The sequence below is a fragment of the Rana temporaria genome, chromosome 1 (genome assembly GCF_905171775.1).
Source record: "Rana temporaria chromosome 1, aRanTem1.1, whole genome shotgun sequence".
NCBI lineage: Eukaryota > Metazoa > Chordata > Amphibia > Anura > Ranidae > Rana > Rana temporaria.
Genome location: NC_053489.1, coordinates 64,940,368 through 64,962,410, shown reverse-complemented (window position 1 = coordinate 64,962,410; position 22,043 = coordinate 64,940,368). Strand labels below are relative to the sequence as shown.

The window sequence follows — 22,043 nt, the reverse complement described above, 5'->3', positions numbered from 1 at the left end:
ACGCCTTTCGGCTGTCAGGCCTTAATCATGACTCAAAAATGCCAGAAACGCGTTGGATTTTCTTTCTGACTTTTGTTCACATGCAATAATAAAACTGTGTTTTAGCTGACTTCCATGGCACCAGCCTTTATCCTTTTTTGCATGGACTATATGAAGGTTTACAGAGACTTCACAGGCGGAATGCTGTGTTCTTGAGGCTCACCAGGCATTGCACAGGAGGTAGTAGCTCGGATGCACCTGTTCCATATGACATGTATGTCCAAGGTATGGATATGTTTGCCCTCTTTGTAAATGTTTGTACCTTTTGGTCCATCATGGACATTGTTGTTTTGTATCTCAATCTTTTGGAAACTCAATAAAGAGTTTAAACATAATTTTATTCCTTGCTTTTAAGGGAAAAAATGTTGAGCACTCTTACTAAGTGGTTAGCACTTCTGCTTAGCAGCACTAAGGTTGTCGGTTTGAATCCAAATTATGCACTACATGCCTGGAGTTGGCATGTTCTCCCTGTACCTGCATGGGTTTCCTCCCACACTCCAAATACATGCTTTGGATTGAAAATTGGCCCTAGTATGTGTATGTATAAATGTGAGTTAGGGACCTTAGATTGTAAGCTCCTTAAGGGCCGGGACTAACATGAATGTATAATAAAAATATGTAAAGCGCTATATTGATGCCGCTATATAAGTACTTGTAATAAATAATATGCATAGATGAAAATTATTCAGAAAACAATCCTGTCTTAATGTCGGACATTCTTGTGTCTAAAACAGGGCGCTGCATTGACTCGAAACTGAAATGTAATGGCGATAATGACTGTGGAGATAATTCAGATGAAAGGGGATGTCCAAAAAAAACAGGAAGGATCTTTGAACCTGTACCTGGAGCTCAGCTTATGGGAAATGGGTAATACAGCATCTACAACCAATGATATCATAAGTTTAGCAAAGGGTGCCAGCTATAAACTATGAAATATTCATTCACTTTTTATGGGCTATTAAATTGAAAGTGTTATAAAAATAATTCACCAGTTTTAAAATATATTACCTATAAATCAGTTTGATGCATGCAAAACTGTTTTCCCTGTCTTCTAGCAATTTTGTGTGTGCATTACTTGTGGCACATTTGTAAGATGTCAAGAGTAGAGCCATAATGTAACTCCAGTGTGCAAAAAAGTTGTCCAACGAAGAAGAAGAGGCAGAGAAGATGGCAGCAATGAAGCAGCACCGGGGAAGGCAAAGTTGCCATTCCTAGAGGGGGCAAATATTCTTTGAATATTCTGGCAAGGGCTTTGGCTACTCCCCACCTTCTATTCTACTAGAAGCTGTTTACACTGCGTACCTCTGAAGTCGTTAGTTGTTACTTCAAAAAAGTCAACGGCCCAGATTCACAGAGAGCGGGCGCACATTACGCCGCCGTAGTGCAAATAATATCCGCTACGCCGACGCAGCGCAGAGAGGCAAGCATGGAATTCACAAAGCCAGTGCTGCCAAAACTGCGCTAGGTTTCGAAGGCGTAAGTCGGCATAGGTGGAAATGGGCGTGAGCCATGCAAATGAGGCGTGACCCCATGCAAATGATGGGCCGAGCGCCAGAAAGATACGTATCACCAACTGTGCATGCGCCGAGACGAGGACGCATCCCTCTGCGCATGCTCATAACCACGTCGGAACAACTGCCTAAAATACGCCGGATCACTGCCTACGACGTGAAGGTAACCTTTGCCCAGCCACACACACATCCAACGTAAACTCTGTAAAATTTTCCCTCAATTGCATATTTGAATAGAAAATCAATGGGAGCGCCACATGCGTCCAGCCTAAATATGCGCCCATGCTACGCCGGCGTAGGCAAGTTACGTCGGGGGGATGAAGCCTGTTTTTAGGCGTATCTTAGTTTGTGGGTCTGGCGCACAGATACGACGGCACACATTTGCACTTAAGCGGCGTATCTTGAGATACGATGGCGCAAGTGCTTTGTGAATCCGGGCCTATATCTCTCATAATTTTTTGGAGGACCCTGACCTGTGGCAGCTGAGGTATCTATCCAGTCCCAGAAGTTCAAACTGTTGATTCCAAGAAGCTGTTTCAGTGCATACACACCATGACTCCAGGCTAGGCCCCTACGTACTTTGTGCCACAAGTTTGGTCCCAACAGGAGGGGAACCAGTCACTAGTGAAGGGGCCAAGCATAACACCCCTTCACTACCAGACTATCCTTCACCCTGGCCATGTCACCCATTTCCTGGGTGGTTGACTGCATGGGCATAAGGCACAAATATTGTAGTCATTAGGAATGACAATATAGCCTCCGTAGGACAGCTTCTCTGCATGTTAGACATTTGTACTGTATCTTCTCTAACCTCCCAGTCCCATGTTGTAAGCCCTGTTCTTTTCATACTCCATATATGAACCCCTTCAGAGACCTCAGATCAGGCTGCATAGATGAACAACAAAAATATGTACCAAAGTAGCTAGATGAGAAACTTGAGCAGAACTTGATAGCATCTTCAACACATTCTTAACAGAGTTCTCTAGTAAACCATGAGAAAGTTGTACCTTGTTTAGGTAGTAAGGCCCAGATTCACGTAGAATGGCGTATCTTTGTGCGGGCGTAACGTATCCTATTTACGTTACGCCTCCGCAACTTTTACAGGCAAGTGCCGTATTCTCAAACGAAAGTTGCCGCGGCGTAGCGTAAATAGGCCGGCGTAAGCCCGCCTAATTCAAATGTGGTAGATGTGGGCGTATGTTATGTAAATTTAATGTGACCCCACGTAAATGACGCTTTTTACGAACGACGCATGCGCCGTCCGTGAAAGTATCACAGTGCGCATGCTCCAAATTAACCCGCAAGAAGCCAATGCTTTCGACGTGAACGTAAATGACGCCCACCCTATTCGCGAACGACTTACGCAAACAACGTAAAATTTACAAAATTCGACGCGGGAACGACGTCCATACTTAACATTGGTACGCCGCATCTACGCCTCATATAGCAGGGGTAACTTCACACCGGGAAAAGCCTAACGTAAACGGCATATCTGTACTGCGTCGGCCGGGCGTACGTTCGTGATTTCGCGTATCTAGCTGATTTACATATTTCTAGGCGTAAATCAGCGTACACGCCCCTAGCGACCAGCGTCAATATGCAGTTAAGATACGACGGCGTAAGAGACTTATGCCGGTCGGATCTAATACAAATCTATGCGTAACTGATTCTAAGAATCAGGCGCATAGATACGACGGCTTGGACTCAGAGTTACGACGGCGCATCTGGAGATACGCCGGCCTAACTCGTTTGAGAATCCGGGCCTAAGTCTATAAAAGAGTCCTTTTCAATGCAAGCGTACAAAATTGGATGTAATAATCATGAGGTAGTAATAATCCATAAGAAGGATCATACATAAAGTAGCACAAGTCCATATAAGTCCATAGGCTTCTCCGGGAACCATGACTGGGCCCAAAGGAGCGGTACATCCAGACAGCATAATGGCTACAGTTTGGCAGTCTTTCCCCTATCCTTTTAAAAATGGGGTGCTTCAGGGATTTTTATGGGCAAGGAAAATGAGCCAAAATGAAAAAGAGTAATTTCATAAAAAAGTAAAAATTTATTGAATATACATATATATTAGGTTTTACTTATTCTTTATTAATTTTTCATCATCTTTAAAAACAACAGTTGGTTACAATCATATATCTTTTTACCATTTCTATTTCACATATTTCATACATATATATTGAAAATGCACAAGTAGGTACACCTAAAAACAATGCATTTGAACACGATCGAATAGAACAGCAACTGAATACTGGAACACACTAGCCTCAAAATTAGAGGTTAAAGTAAATGTGTGGTCACAGATGATCCCACCATGTTTCGGAGCTGGGAGGTGTAGATATTTAATTCCTTCTTCAGGCTGTTTGTTCTATTCAAAAAAGTGTACATAGAGAAAAACGCATAAATACATATAAACGCTAGAAAATAAAAAAAATATAAATGTATATGAATACAGCAGATAAGCAGCAAAACATCTATTCATGGGACATGGGAATTCATCATACTCACAGAGGATCATGTCCTTAGAAATACAATACACAACAGAAGTTCACAAGTAGGAGGGGCTTGCATCTCTGCATTTGCTCAGTTGCATGAAGGACTCTGGAAACCACGAGTGAGTCTGCAATAATGCGTCACTAACAGTGGCGGTTCATCCATAGAGGGCGCTGGAGCGCCCCCCCCCCCCCCCTGGCTCTCACCGCACTGAAATAACATAGATTCATGCATTGCACGAATCTATGTTATTATCGCCGCTGTTATTCAGATGGTCGGCGCTCATGTCCGGCCATCTGAATAACGCCAGCTGGTTGGCTGTACGGAAATGTCTATCAAAGCCAACAGCTCTGATAGGCTTTCCCAATACAACCCTCGGGTCCCGGAAGCTTATTCTCGGAGCACACAGACTGTACGCCCCTTGGATAAGATGACAGGCGTCTCAGCCAATCAGGTTGGCCGGTTCTGGCTACCGGTAACCTGATTGGCTGAGACGCCCACATCGTGGGACGTGGATGCCTGACTCCAGTAAAGGTAAGTGCCGGGCGGGGGAGAAAGCAATTTACAGGGCACAGTGGGGACAATTGACACAGAGGCGACCATTAAAGGGCACAGTGGTGACAATTGATGGCACAATGGCTGCGTTTAACGACATGGCACAGTGGTGACAATGGATGGCACAGTGGCTGCGTTTAATGGCATGGCACAGTGGTGACAATGGATGGCACAGTGGCTGCGTTTAATAGCATGGCACAGTGGTGACAATGGATGGCACAGTGGCTGCGTTTAATGGCATGGCACAGTGGTGACAATGGATGGCACAGTGGCTGCGTTTAATGGCTTGGCACAGTGGTGACAATGGATGGCACAGTGGCTGCGTTGCATGGCACAGTGGTGACAATGGATGGCACAGTGGCTGCGTTGCATGGCACAGTGGTGACAATGGATGGCACAGTGACTGCATTTAGTGGCATGGCACAGTGGTGCGAATTGATGGCACAGTGGCTGCATTTGATGGCATGGCACAGTGGTGCAAATTGATGGCACAGTGGCTGCGTTTGATGGCATGGAACAGTGGCTGCGTTTGGGCACATTGAGACTGCAATTTTTTTTTCCTTTGCGCCCCCCCAAAAATTTTGAGCACCAGCCGCCACTGGTCACCAAGGGTGATGGAATTCCTAAGAGGCCTTTGTGTGAAAAGTAGTACATGCTTCGAGTGGGGACACTAGTTCTTAGGGCCTGGGGGTGCATTGGATTCCCTTAATTTGCATAGGTTTCCTTTCACTTCCTGTTTGGCTATGGGGCAGGAAGTGAAGGGAGATATCTGCAATAGGACAGGGATGGTAAAAAAAATAAACTGACCGGGACTATAACCCTCCCTCCCTTGTGCCTATAGTTCTACTTTAAGCACAAATTTCTTATAATTTTATGGAGAGCACTAAGAAGATATAACCATTCCAATAGTGCAGCAGAAACATATAGCACAGTGAGGACAGTTAGCGCTCCAGGATGATAGGACATCCAAAATTAGAAGCAGCTTGCGATACACTAACAGTGTAGCGCAAGCCGGTGGGGACTCTTTCCGTGCTGCACCCCTGCAAAGTGCTGCCCTAGGCCTGGGCTTTGTTGGCCTAGGCAGGATACAGTGTTGCCTCTTTCTATAGTAGTATAAGAGTAGCTGGTGCAGAGCATACTGTGAGCCTGACTGTGCAGCTAAAAAGTGTTTGGACTTACCCTATTTATAAGGAGCTGTGTAAAGGTATCCACCCATCCGACCAGGTGTATGAATCAATAGATGGAAGTGTTTAGTAAGGCGATAATCGTCGTACCCATTAGAATAAAGGAGGCCGAGCGATCACCTATTAATGTCAGAGAGGTATCCCATGAGCAATCTCTCGGCTTAAGCGACGTCCGGCGACAGAGCCACCGACACAGCAGATGGGTGCTTATTGCTTGTCTGGTGGAAAGTGACATGCAGGCATGCCCCGGGACGGTACATAGGTCATCACATGGCAGGCGGAAGTGCACTGTAGCCCAAAAATGTTGACCCTGAGGTGCAAATAAAGCCTTTCCCCTATCCAACCTCCTCAGGACAATAATAATTACCTATATATATATGGCATGACCTGTAGGGAGCAGTAACCTTCCTGATAATAGCGGGAAAACCTGGACAAGAGTGTTAAACCTTCCTTCTTTCTATACTCTGGGCCAGATTCTCAAAAGAGATACGACGGTGTATCTCCAGTCGTGTTTCTGAGCCTGGGTATCTATGCGACTGATTCTTAGAATCATTTACGCATAGATACGGCATAGATCCGACTGGCGTAAGTCACTTACACGTCTGATCTTAGATGTAATTCCACGCTGGCTGCTAGATGGCGTTTACGACGATTTCTCATTTGTCTATGCAAATGAGCCTAATACGCCGATTCCCAAACGTTTTTGCGCTGCCTCGTCGTCGTTTATGTCGTTTCCGTAAGCGTAAACTTACCCCTGCTATATGAGGGGTAAGTTTACGAAGGTCCGTCATATGCCATGTTAAGTATGGTGTTGGGACAGCGTCGTCTTTTTCCGTTGTTTCCGTCATTTTACTAAGTCGTTCACGAATAGGGCTTTACGTAAACGGCGCTCACGTCGGCTTTATTGACGTTTTCCATCGTGAGCTGGAGCATGCGCACTGGGCTATTTTTACGGCCGGCGCATGCGCAGTTCGATCGGCGTGGGGGCGCGCTTAATTTAAATACAAGCCGCCCCCTTTGAATTACGCGGCCTTACGCTGGGCCATTTACACTATGCCGCCGCAAATTACGGAGCAAGTGCTTTGAGAATACAGCACTTGCTCCAGTAAATTGCGGCGGCGTGGTGTAAATGGCTTACGCTACGCCGCCGCGGATTCTACAAGAATCTGGCCCTCTGTGTATTAGGCTTACACTGTAGCACATGTCTTTTGTACAGGTAAAAGACAAGGTAAAATAACAAATCCAAAGCACAGCAGAAGGAAAACCTTTACCATGCAGAACATTTTACTGTAGAAGCACCTGCTTTATTGACTTATTTTTAGAGGTGAGAAGAATAAGATTGTGGCACTAACTATTACATATGGAATATGTTGTATGTATAGGTTTAGACACAAGTTACCATAATCATCCTCCAACAAGCATTAAACAAATTTCTTAAAAAATGTTCTCTTTTATAAGGTCAGTTACAGTATATTCAGCATTGAATTTATGCTAATTTTCTTTTGTTCTTTTTTTTCTATAGATATAATTACCTCTCCAGTGAGAGTGCAGGGGAAATTTTCGACAACTCATTCTATGGTGGACAGCGTAAAATATTTTATGGAAATGAAACAGGGCCAAACCGGAAAGGCTATCGGCTCGCATTCAACCTGGAAAATTTCAAATTACAGGTAAAATGTGCACTTTCTCAAACAGTTAGTTAAAGATGATATTTTACAGCTTTGACAATCCCCTGCCAAGGAGTGCCACTCTATCTGAAGAATGCATTTAGATTTCAAAGCATTTAAATGAATGCCACAGGTAGGCAAACCTTAAAGGGGTTGTAAAGGTACAATTTCTTTTTCCTCAATAGCTTCCTTTACTTTCCTTAGTGCAGTCCTCTTTCACTTACCTCATTCTTTCGATTTTGCTTTTAAATGTCCTTATTTCTTCTGAGAAATCCTCACTTCCTGTTCTTCTGTCTGTAACTCCACACAGTAATGCGAGACTTTCTCCCTGGTGTGGAGTGTCGTGCTCGCCCCCTCCCTTGGACTAAAGGAGAGTCAGGACGCTCTCTACGTTGCAGATAGAGAAAGGAGCTGTGTGTTAGTGGGCGTCCTGACTCTCCTGTAGTCCAAGGGAGGGGGCGAGCACGACACTCCACACCAGGGAGAAAGCCTTGCATTACTGTGTGGAGTTAAAGACAGAAGAACCGGAAGTGAGGATTTCTCAGAAGAAATAAGGACATTTAAAAGCAAAATCGAAAGGATGAGTTAAGTGAAGGAGGACTGCACTAAGGTAAAGGAAGCTATTTTGGGGAAAAAAATTGTATCTTTACAACCCCTTTAAATGCACAAATATATATATATATATATATATATATATATATATATATCTGTGTGTGTGTATGTATGTAAAATATGAGCTATTAGCGGCAACATGTGGTCCACAGATGAACTATAAAGACCACGGACATGAGAAAGTAGGGTTGGCTTCATATGTTGGCAATACCGGTAATACCGGAGATGTTAATGGATGGGATTTTAACTGCACCAAAAGAAATTTACAACAAAATAAAATGTAAAAAGTTTATTGGTACATAATGTTTAAAAACAGATACATATTAAAATGTAGTCCCTCATATACATGAGTCACATATATACCCCTACAGGCCACATTCATGGAAGTGTGGAATTGCTCCCCAACGCGTTTCAACATTAAATGTCTTCCTTAGGGGGTCATATGTTGGCAGGTGCAGTGCCCCTTTAAGTTTGGTCCCCCCCCTGTTGCTATGTCATAGATAAAGTTAGTGCCCATATAAATCCCAGCTGTAAGTGGGGTCCATTCAGTTAGGGTATGGGAGTAGGACACCCCAGAGCTGCAAAGATGTAGTCTTACACTTTGCTGATCTAAAGGGCCCTTTGCAGGGTTGACCTTTAGGAACAAGTGGCACAGAACATGTGGGATGAAGCTGGAGACAGCTCGTCAGCCCTGACCTGCTACTGCAGGTCCTGTAATATAATGTGTATGGCCTTGGGGGCCTGTGACAGTTTCCTTCAATGAGAGTGAGTGTCGTACACTCAGCGTTCTCCTCGTGAGCATTGTAAGGTACCTTACAATGCTCACGAGGAGAACGCTGAGTGTACGACACTTCCAGGCGTGTCACCTCCCTGAGTGTCCCCAGATATGAGGAGCTGACTGTTTGGCACCAGGTGAATCATCCGCCAGAGGGTTCCTATTTGGATGGGACACTCATAGCCCGGAGCCAAGGAAGGATCTGTTGGGAGAGGAGCTACCTATTACCGCTGGGATCTCTTATTACCCGCCAGGGTGGATATTGATGCCTGTATGACCTCGTCTAACAGGGGGTCCAACCTTTCTGGTAAGGGTGTTTACTTACCACTTTTGGTGCGACTGTGAGGAACAGTTATGTCCATTCAACTCACAATTAAATTGCTGGTGGATTCTTCTCTTCACTTGATTATATTTTTCGGTTGTCACCATATGAATTGGACATTCTAACAGTATCACGTTTTGGACACTAATTTTATATTTTTTTTATTATTTTGTGTGGTATTTGTTATCATCTCTTGAGAGGGGTATTAACCGTATATATATATTTACACTTAGTTTGCACTGATTCATGTTGTGTTTAACCTATATTCATATCTACACTAAATTTAAGTTGTGTGGGTTTTTTAGCGCTACCTACCCTTCCTTTTTCTTAATAAACCCTTATTGCAATTTTTTACCAAAATGATGTAGAATACATATCGACCTAAACCGAGAAAAAAAAATGTATTTTTTTTTTTAAATGTGGGATATTTATAATAGCAAAAAGTACAAAATATTGTGCGCCAGATTCAGGTACCTGCGCCGCGGCATAACGTATCCCGTTTACGTTACACCGCCGCAAGTTTTCAGCGTAAGTGCTTGATTCACAAAGCACTTGCCTGTAAACTTACGGCGGTGTAACGTAAAGGCGTCCAGCGCAAGCCCGCCTAATTCAAATGGGGCGTGTGCTGTTCTTTTGTTTATAGCGAAAAAAATAAAAACCGCAGAGGTGATCAAATATCACCTAAAGAAAGCTGTATTTGTGGGGGAAAAAACGCAGATTTTGTTTGGGTACAGTGTCGCAATTGTCAGTTAAAGCGACACAGTGCCAAATTGTAAAAAGTGAAGGAAGGTCAGGAAGGGGGTAAAATTCATGGAGAGCTTTCATTGAAGGTTCTTGTTCAGGCACCTCCCGTTACGGGGTGAAAACTGTCCCTAATTGCACATCAGCATGGTTACTTCTTCAGATGCACCCCTGTTGGTGACTAAAAGCAGCTGTGTGGGTGTATATTACAGAGGCATGGTTCTCCATTCTCACTGTGAAAAATTTGGTCTTGGGTAAGGATGAGCTAAATTTCCTAAACCTGCAGAAAACTCTCAGGCCTCGTACACACGACAGAGTTTCTCGGCAGAAACTCGGTCAGAGCCTGATTCTGCCGAGAAACTCTGTCGTCTGTACACTTTCGGCCCGATGGAGCCGCCGAGGAACTCGTAGAGGAAATAGAGAACATGTTCTCTATTTCCTCGTTGTTCTATGGGAGCTCTCGGCCCGCCGAGCTCCTCGGCGGCTTCAGGGCTGAACTGGCCGAGGAACTCGATGTGTTTGTCACGTCGAGTTCTTCGGCCGTGTGTACGAGGCCTCACATGGCAACAAGCAGCTGGCCCAATCAGTTGATGTCATGTAATTTCAATGCCCACAGGTGCATTTTACAAAGCTTGGGAGGTGCTGATGACATAATTGACCTAATATGGACATGTGGCCATCTTACGTCTATGATGTCACTGGCTTCCCCACCCATTTGTTACGTGTGGCTACAGCTGATAGGCCTGCAGCTTGCTGTCATTTGATAGTTTTCTACAAAACCTAGCTCTGGAGTGCATGCATGTAGACTGGAAGTGGCTGAAAGAGAACGCAGGCCAATGGCAGCACTGAGATTTAAAAAAGGTTGAAGAAAAAGGTAGAAACAGCATTTTATGAAAAACTGTCTATAATACATAGTGCTTTGGCAAATGAAATTATAGGTTCAATTATGTATATAATAACATGGTAATTAAAACCATGAACATCTACCTTCAGCTGAAATATGGGGTGGTGGGAATGAGATAAACACTTCTTAAATGACAATAAATATGCTGTACTATTTTCCCCACAGGAGAAAAATGAGGAAGATGATGTTGTATCTGATTTCTACAACAGTTTGAATGATTTTAACAAAGACATCAAAACTCAAGACCATAGGCAGTCGTCTGGCGGTAGTGTTTTTAGAATTCCAATCCTGTTTAGTAGCAAACGTAACTCAAGGAGGACCTCAAGTTCATCCTTTAAGGAAGCTATAACGTCATCTTACAAAAAGGTATATAACATTTTTATGATACACGACAATATGGACATCAGTATATGGCTTGGAATATTAGAAATCATGGTGTTATTTACTAAAATGATATGAAGACAAGCTTCTTTCCAGCGGAGGTGTGCCTTTCTGAATAAAGATTTAGGCGATGTTAGTTCTCCAACTGTAGTAGCATTAGCTCATGTGACCTAGAACCAAAGGGCCAGATTCTCAAAAGAGATACGCCGTCGTATCTCTGAGTCCGCCCGTCATATCTATGCGCCTGATTCATAGAATCAGTTACGCATAGATAACCATTAGATCCGACAGGCGTAAGGCTCTTACGCTGTCGGATGTTAAATGCAATTGTTTTTTTTTTGCCGCTAGGTGACGCCCACGTAGTTTTCCCGATCGAGTATGCAAATTAGCAAAATACGCGAATTCCCGAACGTACGCCCGACCGACGCAGTGAAGTTATGACGTTTACGTAAGATTTACGACGCGTAAAGTTGCTCCTGCTATATGAGGCGCAGCCAACGTTAAGTATGGCTGTCGTTCCCGCGTCAAAATTTAAACATTTACGTTGTTTGCGTAAGTCGTCCGTGAATAGGGCTGGACGTCGAAACCAATGACGTCCTTGCGACGTCATTTAGCGCAATGCACGTCGGGAAATTCTAGGGACGGCGCATGCGCAGTACGTTCGGTGTGGGAACGCGCCTAATTTAAATGATCCACGCCCCCTACCCGGATCATTTGAATTAGGCGGGCTTGCGCCGGAGGATTTACGCTACGCCGCCGCAATTTTACAGACAAGTGCTTTGTGAATCAAGCACTTGCCCGTAAAACTTGCGGCGGCGTAACGTAAATGAAATACGTTACGCCGCCGCAACTTTAGGCCATTATATGAGAATCTTGCCCAAAATGTTTCCAGATCTCTTTGTTATGACATACAGGTACATTTATATGATCATTCTAATACAGTGGAACCTCGGATTACAAGCATAATCCGTTTCAGGAGAATGCTCGTAATCCAAAGTACTCGCATATCAAAGTGAGTTTCCACATTGAAGTCAATGGAAACGAAAACAATTTGTTCCGCATTGACTTCAATGGCATGCAATACCGCATGCGGCCGGAGGTGGGGGGGGCGCCGGAGAGAGCCTCAGAAACGTCCAGAAAGGCCAGAGGATATCTCAGCTGACCTCAGAAAGACTCCATTCCCAATATTTGCCGAGGTCAGCCGAGCTGTCCTCTGGCCTTTCCATGCATTTCTGAACGGTGTAGATCGGCTGCGATCGGCGCTGTCCGGCTCCGGCGCCCCCCCCACCTCAGGCCAACTGCGGTACTGCACTTGGGCCTGAATTGTGCTCGTTTTGCGAGGCAACACTTGCAAACCCGAGTTTCGATTTCTTTAAATACAGTGCTCGTATTGCGAAATGTGCGTTAACCACGTTACTCGCAATCCAAGGTTCCACTGTACCATGTCCCTAATTGCTTGCTGACTGTTTTAAACATACCCAAAATTCAGACTTAAGGTATAACTAAAGGCAAAAAGATGTTTTCGTTTTAGAGTAGTGATTGATAAGAACCTCCTTTAGGTTTTTTATTCAAACTGCATTTATTGACATTTTAGACAATACAATAGGAACAGTACAGAACAAAACAGTATAGCATGTAGATATACATTGAGATTAGCTGTTGTATCATGCAGGTTGTAGGTTTAATACAGAACTGATGAGCTGGATCAGTAAATAGAATTCGAAAAATTAAAATATTTATAATACTGTGGAAAAGACACAATGACAAGATGTGGCTTTCCAAGTACAGACCAGTCTGGTTAAACCTCAGCCTGCAAATGACATCTCGGTAATGCTGAGGCATTATAGAGGCAGTTTGCAAACCTGGAAAGAGGCACGAAGCATCACTAGATTACTTGAAGAGGGTAGAAAAAGCAAAGTACAAGTAGAAAAGAGGAGAAAAGTAGGGAAAGGTGGGTATTTTGCCATGGCTCTATGATGGCATGAGAGTATCATTCAGCAACCCAGTCTTGGAACCAGTGGTGGCTGGTGCTACATTTTTTGGGGAAGGTGCAGAGCTCTGCACCCCAAGCCCACCCCTTTTGAAGCATACAAGAGCCTCCCGCTCTAATCATGTGCTTCAGAAAAAAAAACCCATAGAGCTCTATGTGTCCAAAAATTAGGGGGCCGGGACATAGATATTAGGGGGCAGCGCCCCTGCGCTCCATTTTGACAAACCACCGCTTTTTGGAACCAAGAAGCCCATAATTGTTCTGATCTATTGTTATCCTCTGGCAACAGGTGTTCCAAATCCCAGATAATACCTAGTTTATACCTAGACCCATTCCACATATACCTAGACCCATTCCACATATACCTAGACCCATTCCACATATACCTAGACAGATTCCACAAGGCAGGGTATGGCTGTTGATTTCCAGTATCTGGGAATAACGGCTCTGTGAGAAAAAGACAGAGAACATTTTCTTTTGCTAGTGAGGTTGAGTCCAGAATCATAGAGAGCAAGGCTATTCTAGGTAGGTGAAAGGTATTTGTGTCATCATACTCTTAAGGCCCGTACACACTATCGGATTTTCCGACAACAAATGATTGATGGCAGGGTTTTGTCGGAAAATCCGACCATTTGTATGCTCCATCGGACAATTGTTGTGGGCTTTTCCGACAACAAATGTTGGATAACATGCTTTAAAACTGTCCGACAACAAATGTGTCTTGTCAGCTTATCCGATCGTGTGTACACAAGTCAGAGACACGCATGCTCCGAACCAATGCTATTCATAGCACAACATTAGCTAAAGAACTGAAAAAACACATAGTTTAGTGTATGTTGGCTGAAAAAGTTCTGTCGTCTGTATGCATACCAAGTTCACGGCCAATGCCCTTCGGACAAAAATCCACGGATTTGTCCGATGGAAATCCAATCGTGTGTACGAGGCTTGACAATAAATATTGAAGATTTTATCCCAGAAAGCCTGAATGTAGGGGCATTCCCACAATAGGAGCGTCATGTTCCCTTTAGAGTTGTGACAACAGCAGCAGATATCAGAATAGGGTGGAAATGTATATTTGAGGATGTCCGGGGCATTTATACCATCTAGTGCAAAGTTTGAACCCTTTTTTTAGAACCCCTGTTAGTTTTCAATTGCTGTCTGTATCCCTGAAGGGATCTCACTTAATTTAGTTGTCCTGTTTACCATTGTCACTAAGGGAAAAAGTAAAAAAAAAAAAATCACAACATTTTGGGCTGTCTCCAGAATAGCACAAGGGAGAAAAACCTCCAATGGAGAAACTCGGTTTTGGTTACAACCAGTTATTCCTCTCACTTCCTGTTGTGGCTGTGGGACAGGAAGAAAGGGGAAATCTACTCAATGAGGCAAAGATGGCAAAATAAATACATACCGTATTTATCGGGGTATTGCGCGCTCCGGCGTATAGCGCGCACCCCTAATTTTGACCCTAAAATCCTGTTAAAAAAAAACATTTTATTACATTTTACTACTTACAGTTTTGGTGTCTTGCCCGGCGTCCATCGGCGGCCTCATCCGGTCCGGCGTCCGTATGCGGCCTCGGTGGTGTCCTCCCGGCTTCTCCCGCGCTGTCTTCATGTCGAATCCCCGCTTCCCGCGCTCAGTTTGAAGCCTCCGCCGACATATACCGAGCGCAGTACACTCGGGTATATTCGGCCAGGCTCGGCTTCTCACGCATAAACGTCACAGAGCGTGACTACGAGCGAAGCCGAGCCTGGCCGAATATACCCGAGTGTACTGTGCTCGGTATATGTCGGCGCAGGCATTCAAACACGGCGCGGGAAGCGGGTGTCGGCATATATCGCGCACCCACGATTTTGCCCTGATTTTCAGGGCAAAAAAGTGCGCGGTATACGCCGATAAATATGGTAAATAAAAATTGACAGGGGTTATATCTATATCCGAAACGGAAAATCAAAATCAACTAAACCTGTAGCTGGGGTGCCACTTTAAAGTGCTACTCCAAATAAAATTATATAAAATTACATTTAGCTCACAAATGTATTCTTTGAAAAGTCATGAAATAATTGTTCAATTCAAGCATTGTACTTTCCTGAAATGTGTCTTCGTATTGAGTTGCCACACAGCTGATAATATTACATCTCGACTATACTGATCATATAAACTTGTAAAGTGTAAAGAGCTTTGACTCCTAAGGGAGAAAAAGTGCTTTATAAATCTTAGCTGTATTGTATTATGTCTGTGGTGTCCAATCTCTTTAAGTAGATTGAAACTGAAGTCGAAGGTGGCCTTCACTGACTGTAAGCCTCTTATCTATTCCCAACAAGAGTGCAGAGCACACAACCACTACTTATCAAACTTTTAAGCAGGCCTGTAGCCCTATGAACATTAGAGGATAAGAGGCTTCTTTTCCTTACAACATTTTCATACTAAAAAGGAACCCTGAACAAATATGTGAAATATCTTCAAGTTCAACTGTATTTTCCTTAGGGATTAAAAAAAAAAGCATTCATTAGTTCATCTAAGAAGCATTTTTATTAAAAGCAGAGAAAATAAAATAGCAGCAAAAGTTAAGCTGATGCAGAGTGACCATTAAGATTATTTCTCATGGGTAAATGGAGAATGTGGGCTCTCAGGAGAGCAAAAGCCCTCATTGTTGTATTTAGTATTTCTCTAGAGAGGGCAGGAGGTGGGGCAGTTTTGCAGGTTGGACAAGTAATGGCACCTATGCAGCCATGACTAGGGTAGCTCAGAAGGAGAATAATTGAATTACCTGTCAGCTATAAGTAGGCACCACATCCTTTATTTGAAGAATAAATAGGTATGGAAATGAAACAGGATTTTTAGGGTGCAAATACAATACAAAAATGTATATCAAAAATTAATTTTATTTATACAGAAGTAGAAAAGATATAAAAATCCATCATATATTCAATAGAATTTCATAAATGCAAACAGACATTTTTTCTCGACATGTTTCGCCATATAATTTGGCTTCTTCCGGAGATTGTCTCGCACTACTGAAAATATTCTATTTTATACATTCAAGGAATGTATAAAATAGAAGGAGAGGCACCATCTTTGATATTCCATGCTGGTCCTTTGCCCCATGTGCGGTATGGAGTTATATCTACTTTGACCATGCTGATGGTTCATTTGTACTTATCAGTGGTCTTGGGATAATTGTGGGATTAGTGGAGATTGTGGATTTGTTTATCTGCGATTTGAATCTTTTTTTCTTCAAAATCTTCCATAAGATGGGCCAGACTGGTCCTTTAGCCTATCGCCAGCATTCTCCAACACATGTCTTGGTACATGAGTTTTTGACATAGAATATCTTCCCCTCTCTATGGTACACCAATTGACTTCAAACAAAGGTTCCTCTCCTTGATGCTGTTCCAAGAAATTTATTTCATACATTCCTTGAATGTTTCTATTTATATTTTCAGTAGCGCGAGACAATCTCCGGAAGAAGCCGAATTATATGGCGAAACATGTCGAGAAAAATTGTCTGTTTGCATTTATGAAATTCTATTGAATATATGATGGATTTTTAAATCTTTTCTACTTCTGTATAAATAAAATGTATTTTTGATATACATTTTTGTATTGTATTTGCACCTTAAAAATCCTGTTTTATTTCCATACCTATTTAGGGTAGCTCAGAGGTCATCACCTAAAACTCCTAAACAATCTTCCAAAATGCCGCCACCCCTTAACCCCCCCAAAAAAAACACCTAACACAAAGTAGATTTAAAGTGGTTGTTAAGCCACTGAGCATGTATGTTACAATCCCCTCTGTTATAGTTACTGATGTACCCCAGTGTATGTTTTCTTTTTTAAATATGCCGCCATATACCTTATTTCAGAGCACCGCTTAGCGCTTACGTGACCGGACACCTCTGTGCTGTCTGGTTCCCCAAGCCCTATGCTTTATTTGTTCCTCATAGTCTTCCTTGCATCACAAAAGTATGACATGCATACATATAGCAATCTTTTGGCAGAGTTTTTTTTTTTTTTTGCTCATTAACAATGTAAAAAAATGTGTCCGCACGATATAAAATTGACAGTTCATCTTAGGAAGATATGTTTATTGTCGGTCTGGTTTTGTTTATAGAATTCCAAATTTATTAGGATTCATAAAGTCATCTCAGTGTCCGAATTTTCTCTGAAGAAAGACAATCTCTGGCTATCGGATGTCTTCCTGAAGGCTCTCAATCACCTGCCCTTGGAATACAACTATCCTCTCTACAGCAGGATCTTTGATAATTTTGGCACCCATTACATCAGTCGGGGCTCAATGGGCGGATTGTATGACCTTCTTTTCCAGTACAGCGCAGAGGAACTGAAAAACTCAGGTATTCAAATTACAGGGCAGCTGGGAGATGTAAGTTCTTACCTTGATGTAACACTGTACAAAAAGACTTACATTTTTTTGTGATGCAAATATAAGTACAATAAAACCTTGGTTTGAGAGTAACTTGGTTTGAGAGCGTTTTGCAAGACAAGCAAAATGTTTTAACAAATTGCCTTGATATACAAGCGATGTCTTGATATAAGAGTAGGGTCATGTCACAACTGAGTATAAAAAAAGAAGAGAGGAGCCTCTGATGCCGCGTACACACGATCGGTTCGTCTGATGAAAACGGTCTGATGGACCAGGTTGCTTTTACTTAGCAACACTATATAAAGACAGCACTAACTTGCTATAACAGTCCCCATTTTATCACACTGACCAGTGAATGATGAAAAAAAACATTGGCCGATAAAAGTTGGGGCCCTGGAAGAAAACACAGCAGGTCTCAGCAGACAACAGATTAACTTGTGCAATGATAGCCCCCTACTAAACCCTGGACACACTCTTCTGGGTACAGATATGTGCTCTGACTTAGTTCAAGTCCTCAGACATGGATAGGATTTGCTGTGATGTCTCTCTTTCAATTTTGCAGAGACCTTTATTTCCTTCCTTACAACTGGTACTAGTGCTCTTGAGTACAGTCTGATTTCACCAGGCATCCACTTCACACCCTCCCATGGAGAAGGCTCCTGGTCTCTGAGGCAAGGACCTGTGTGATGAGCAGTCTAAATACAATTCTCCTTGCTTTGTTGCATCAGCCAATCACCGTCCTCCAGGATTGAGCCAGACTCATCCAAGATGGCTGCCCACTGCACTGGAGATACTCTATAGACGAGCATTGCAAAGTGGTCTTCTTAACCACTTGACCACTGGGCACTTAAACACCCTTAATAACCAGACCAATTTTCAGCTTTCGGTGCTTTCACAATTTGAATGACAATTACTCAGTCATACAACACTGTACCCAAATTAAATTTTTGTCCTTTTTTTCCCACAAATAGAGCTTTCTTTTGGTGGTATTTAATCACTGTTGTGTTTTTATTTTTTGCACTATAAAAGAAAAAAGACTGAAAATTCTGTTTAAAAAAAAGAATTTTTCTTTGTTTCTGTTATAAAATTTTGCAAATTTATAATTTTTCTTTATAAATTTTGGCCAAAATTTATACTGCTACATATCTTTGGTAAAAATAAGTACAAATTGGTGCATATTATTTGGACTTTGTGAAAGTTATAGCGTCCACAAGCTATGGTGCCAATATCTGAAAATTGATCACACCTGAAGTACTGACGGCCTATCACATTTCTTGAGACCCTAACATGGCAGAAAAGTACAAATACCCCCCAAATGACCCCTTTTTGGAATGAAGACATTCCAAGGTATTTAGAAAGAGGCATGGTGAGTTTTTTGAAGTTGTCATTTTTTCCCACAATTCTTTGCAAAATCAAGATTTTTTTTTATTTTTATTTTTTTTCCACAAAATTTTCATTCAAAAAAGAGAGAAAGTACACCGCACACAGGATGGAACTGTGTGTGTCTTATAGTAGTGCAGTGCCACGTCCTACATATATTGGAAAATTAATTGTTGGAGAGGAACAAGAATGGACTTTATAGGCACCAATTGTCACATTAAAATACGTTTATTGATGCAATTTCCCAAGGGGTTTATTGGAGCAACATTACAGTAAATGCATATATAAAATATATTAAAAACAAAGAAAAAAAGCACAGAAAACTGTATTAAACAACAAGGATCAGATTAAACCAATAATGAACCAGGAAAGGCATCAAGGATCCTTGATGCCTTTCCTGGATCATTATTGGTTTAATCTGATCCTTGTTGTTTAATACAGTTTTCTGTGGTTTTTTTTCTTTGTTTTTAATGTTTTTTATATATGCATTTACTGTAATGTTGGTCCAATAACCTCCTTGAGAAATTGCATCAAAAAAGACGTATTTTAATGTGACAATTGGTGCCTATAAAGTCCATTCTTGTTCCTCTCCAACAATTAATTTTCCACAAAATTTTCATATTAGCAGGTTATTTTTCACACACAGCATATGCATACCACAAATTACACCCCAAAACACATTCTGCTATTCCACTCGAGTATGGCGATACCACATGTGTGAGACTTTAACACAGCATGGCCACATACAGAGGCCCAACATGCAGGGAGCACCTTCAGGCGTTCTAGAGCATCCAGACCAATTCTGACATTCCTCTCCTACATGTAAAAATCATCATTTATTTGCTAAAAAAAATTCATAGAACCCCAAAACATTATATATGCTTTTTTAGCAAAGACCCTAGAGAATACAATGGCGGTCGTTGCAACTTTTTATCTCGCACGGTATTTGCACAGCAGTTTTTCGAACGCATTTTTTTGGGAAATAAAAGTGTTTTGTGCTTTAAAAAAAAAAAAAACATTAAAGTTAGCCCAATATTTTTGCATAATATGAAAGATGATGTTATGCCGAGTAAATAGATACCCAACATGTCACCCTTCAAAATTGCACACGCTCGTGGGATGGTGCCAAACTTTGCTACTTAAAATTCCCCATAGGTGACGCTTTAAATATTTTTACTGGTTACATGTTTTTAGTTGGAGAGGAGGTCTGGGGCCAAAATTATTGCTCTCGCTCTAACGTTCAAAGCGATACCTCACATGTGTGGTTTGAACACCGTTTTCATATGTGGGCGGGAATTACGTGTGCGTTCGCTTCTGTATACAAGCACACGGGAACAAGGGGGCTTTAAAAAAAGAAAACAATTTTTTATTGTTCATTTTACTTTATTTATTTTAGTTTGACATGTTTTTCCCAAAAAATAAATGTTTTGATCACTTTTATTCCTATTACAAGGAATGTAAACATCCCTTGTAATATGAATATAGCATGACAGGTCCTCTTTACAGTGAGATATGGGGTCAATAAGACCCCACATCTCACCTCTAGGCTGGGAAGCCTGAAATAAAAAAAATTAAAAACGATCCTGGCTTCGATCGTAGCGGTGAATCGGAAGAAGCACCGGAGGGCGACGGGAGGGGGGATGTCCCATTTCGCCTTCCGTAAGAACGATCAAGAGGCGGAACAGCCGACATGATCATTCTTATGGTGTAGAGAATCGCCGGCTGAAAAAGAAGATATCTGAATGATGTCTATAGCTGCAGGCATCATTCAGATATCCCCACACAAAGTCAAGGACGTCATATGACGTCCGGCGGGCGGGAAGTGGTTAAAACGCATTTTTTTCCAGAGTATTTTCCGGGTATTGCAGAGTATTGTGCGGGGGTATTGCAGAGTATTGTGCGGGGGTATTGCAGAGTATTGTGCGGGGGTATTGCAGAGTATTGTGCGGGGGTATTGCAGACGTCCTCCCAGAGTTTACGAATCACCTTGTAGCCGTAATTCGGCTATGAGGTGGTGATTAAGTGGTTAATGATGGCTCCTGCACATCTTCAATAATAAATGTCCAGTTTAACCCTGCCCACACTGCAGAAAGATAATACAGCAGCAACAAAGGAATACGTTTTTCAGCAGTTATCAGCTACAGTCCTGGTTACAATCACAACTTTGTATGCTTATGTTCACATAGGCACTAAGGGGCAGATTCACAGAGCAAGTACGCCGGCGTATCTACTGATAGGCCGGCGTACTTTCAAATTTCCTGCGTCGTATCTTTAGTTTGAATCCTCAAACCAAGATATGACGGCATCTGGGTAAGATCCGACAGGCGTACGGCTTCGTACGCCTTCGGATCGCAGATGCAATACTTCGGCGTCCGCTGGGTGGAGTTTGTGACGTTTTCCGCTTCGGGTGTGCAAATGAGCTTTTTCCGACGATCCACGAACGTACGCGCGGTCGTCGCATTCTCCTACGTTGTCTGTAGTTGGCTTTTCCCGGCGTATAGTTAAAGCTGCTATTTTGTGGTGTATAGATAGACTTGCTATGTCAAAGTATGGCCGTCGTTCCCGCGTCGAAATTTGAATTATTTTTTTTTGGCGTAAGTCGTCCGTGAATAGGGATGGACGTAAGTCACGTCTAAGTTAAAAAAATGACGCATGCGCATTTCATTCGGCGCGGGGACGCGCTTCATTTAAATGAAACCCGCCCCCAACCCGCCCAATTTCAAATACGCCGCCAGAAAAACACTATGCCGCCGTAACTTACGGCGCAAATTCTTCCTGGATTCAAATTTACTCCAGGTAAGATACGGCGGCATAGCGTATCTCTGATACGCTGCGCCTGTCCAATTGTATGTGAATCTGCCCCCAAGTTGTTTTATGTGGATCAGGGCTTTTTTTTTCAGACAATAGGTGCAAGTCACCTCTTTTCTCTGCCCCAACACACCTCCCAGTACCGCCCCTTTTAGACAATATAGAATCAAGTATCATTTTGTGGTGCTAAGTAATTTGTATGGAATTTGGTAATGATATCAAGAAAAACAGTAAAATAGATCCCCTGCAGCCAGCAACAATAGATCCCCCTTAACAACAATGGACCAC

At 42.5% G+C, this 22,043-nt stretch overlaps 1 protein-coding gene across 1 annotated transcript in view; it reads left to right on the top strand.

Moving 5' to 3' along the window:
* The window catches only part of C6 (complement C6), a 120,310-nt gene that overhangs the window by 34,686 nt on the left and 63,581 nt on the right, over positions 1–22,043 (top strand). Inside the window, exons 5-8 of the mRNA XM_040338821.1 lie at positions 774–906; positions 7,314–7,461; positions 10,978–11,178; positions 17,298–17,538. Coding sequence (XP_040194755.1) covers positions 774–906; positions 7,314–7,461; positions 10,978–11,178; positions 17,298–17,538 — 723 coding nt within the window. The remainder of the gene's footprint in view (positions 1–773; positions 907–7,313; positions 7,462–10,977; positions 11,179–17,297; positions 17,539–22,043) is intronic.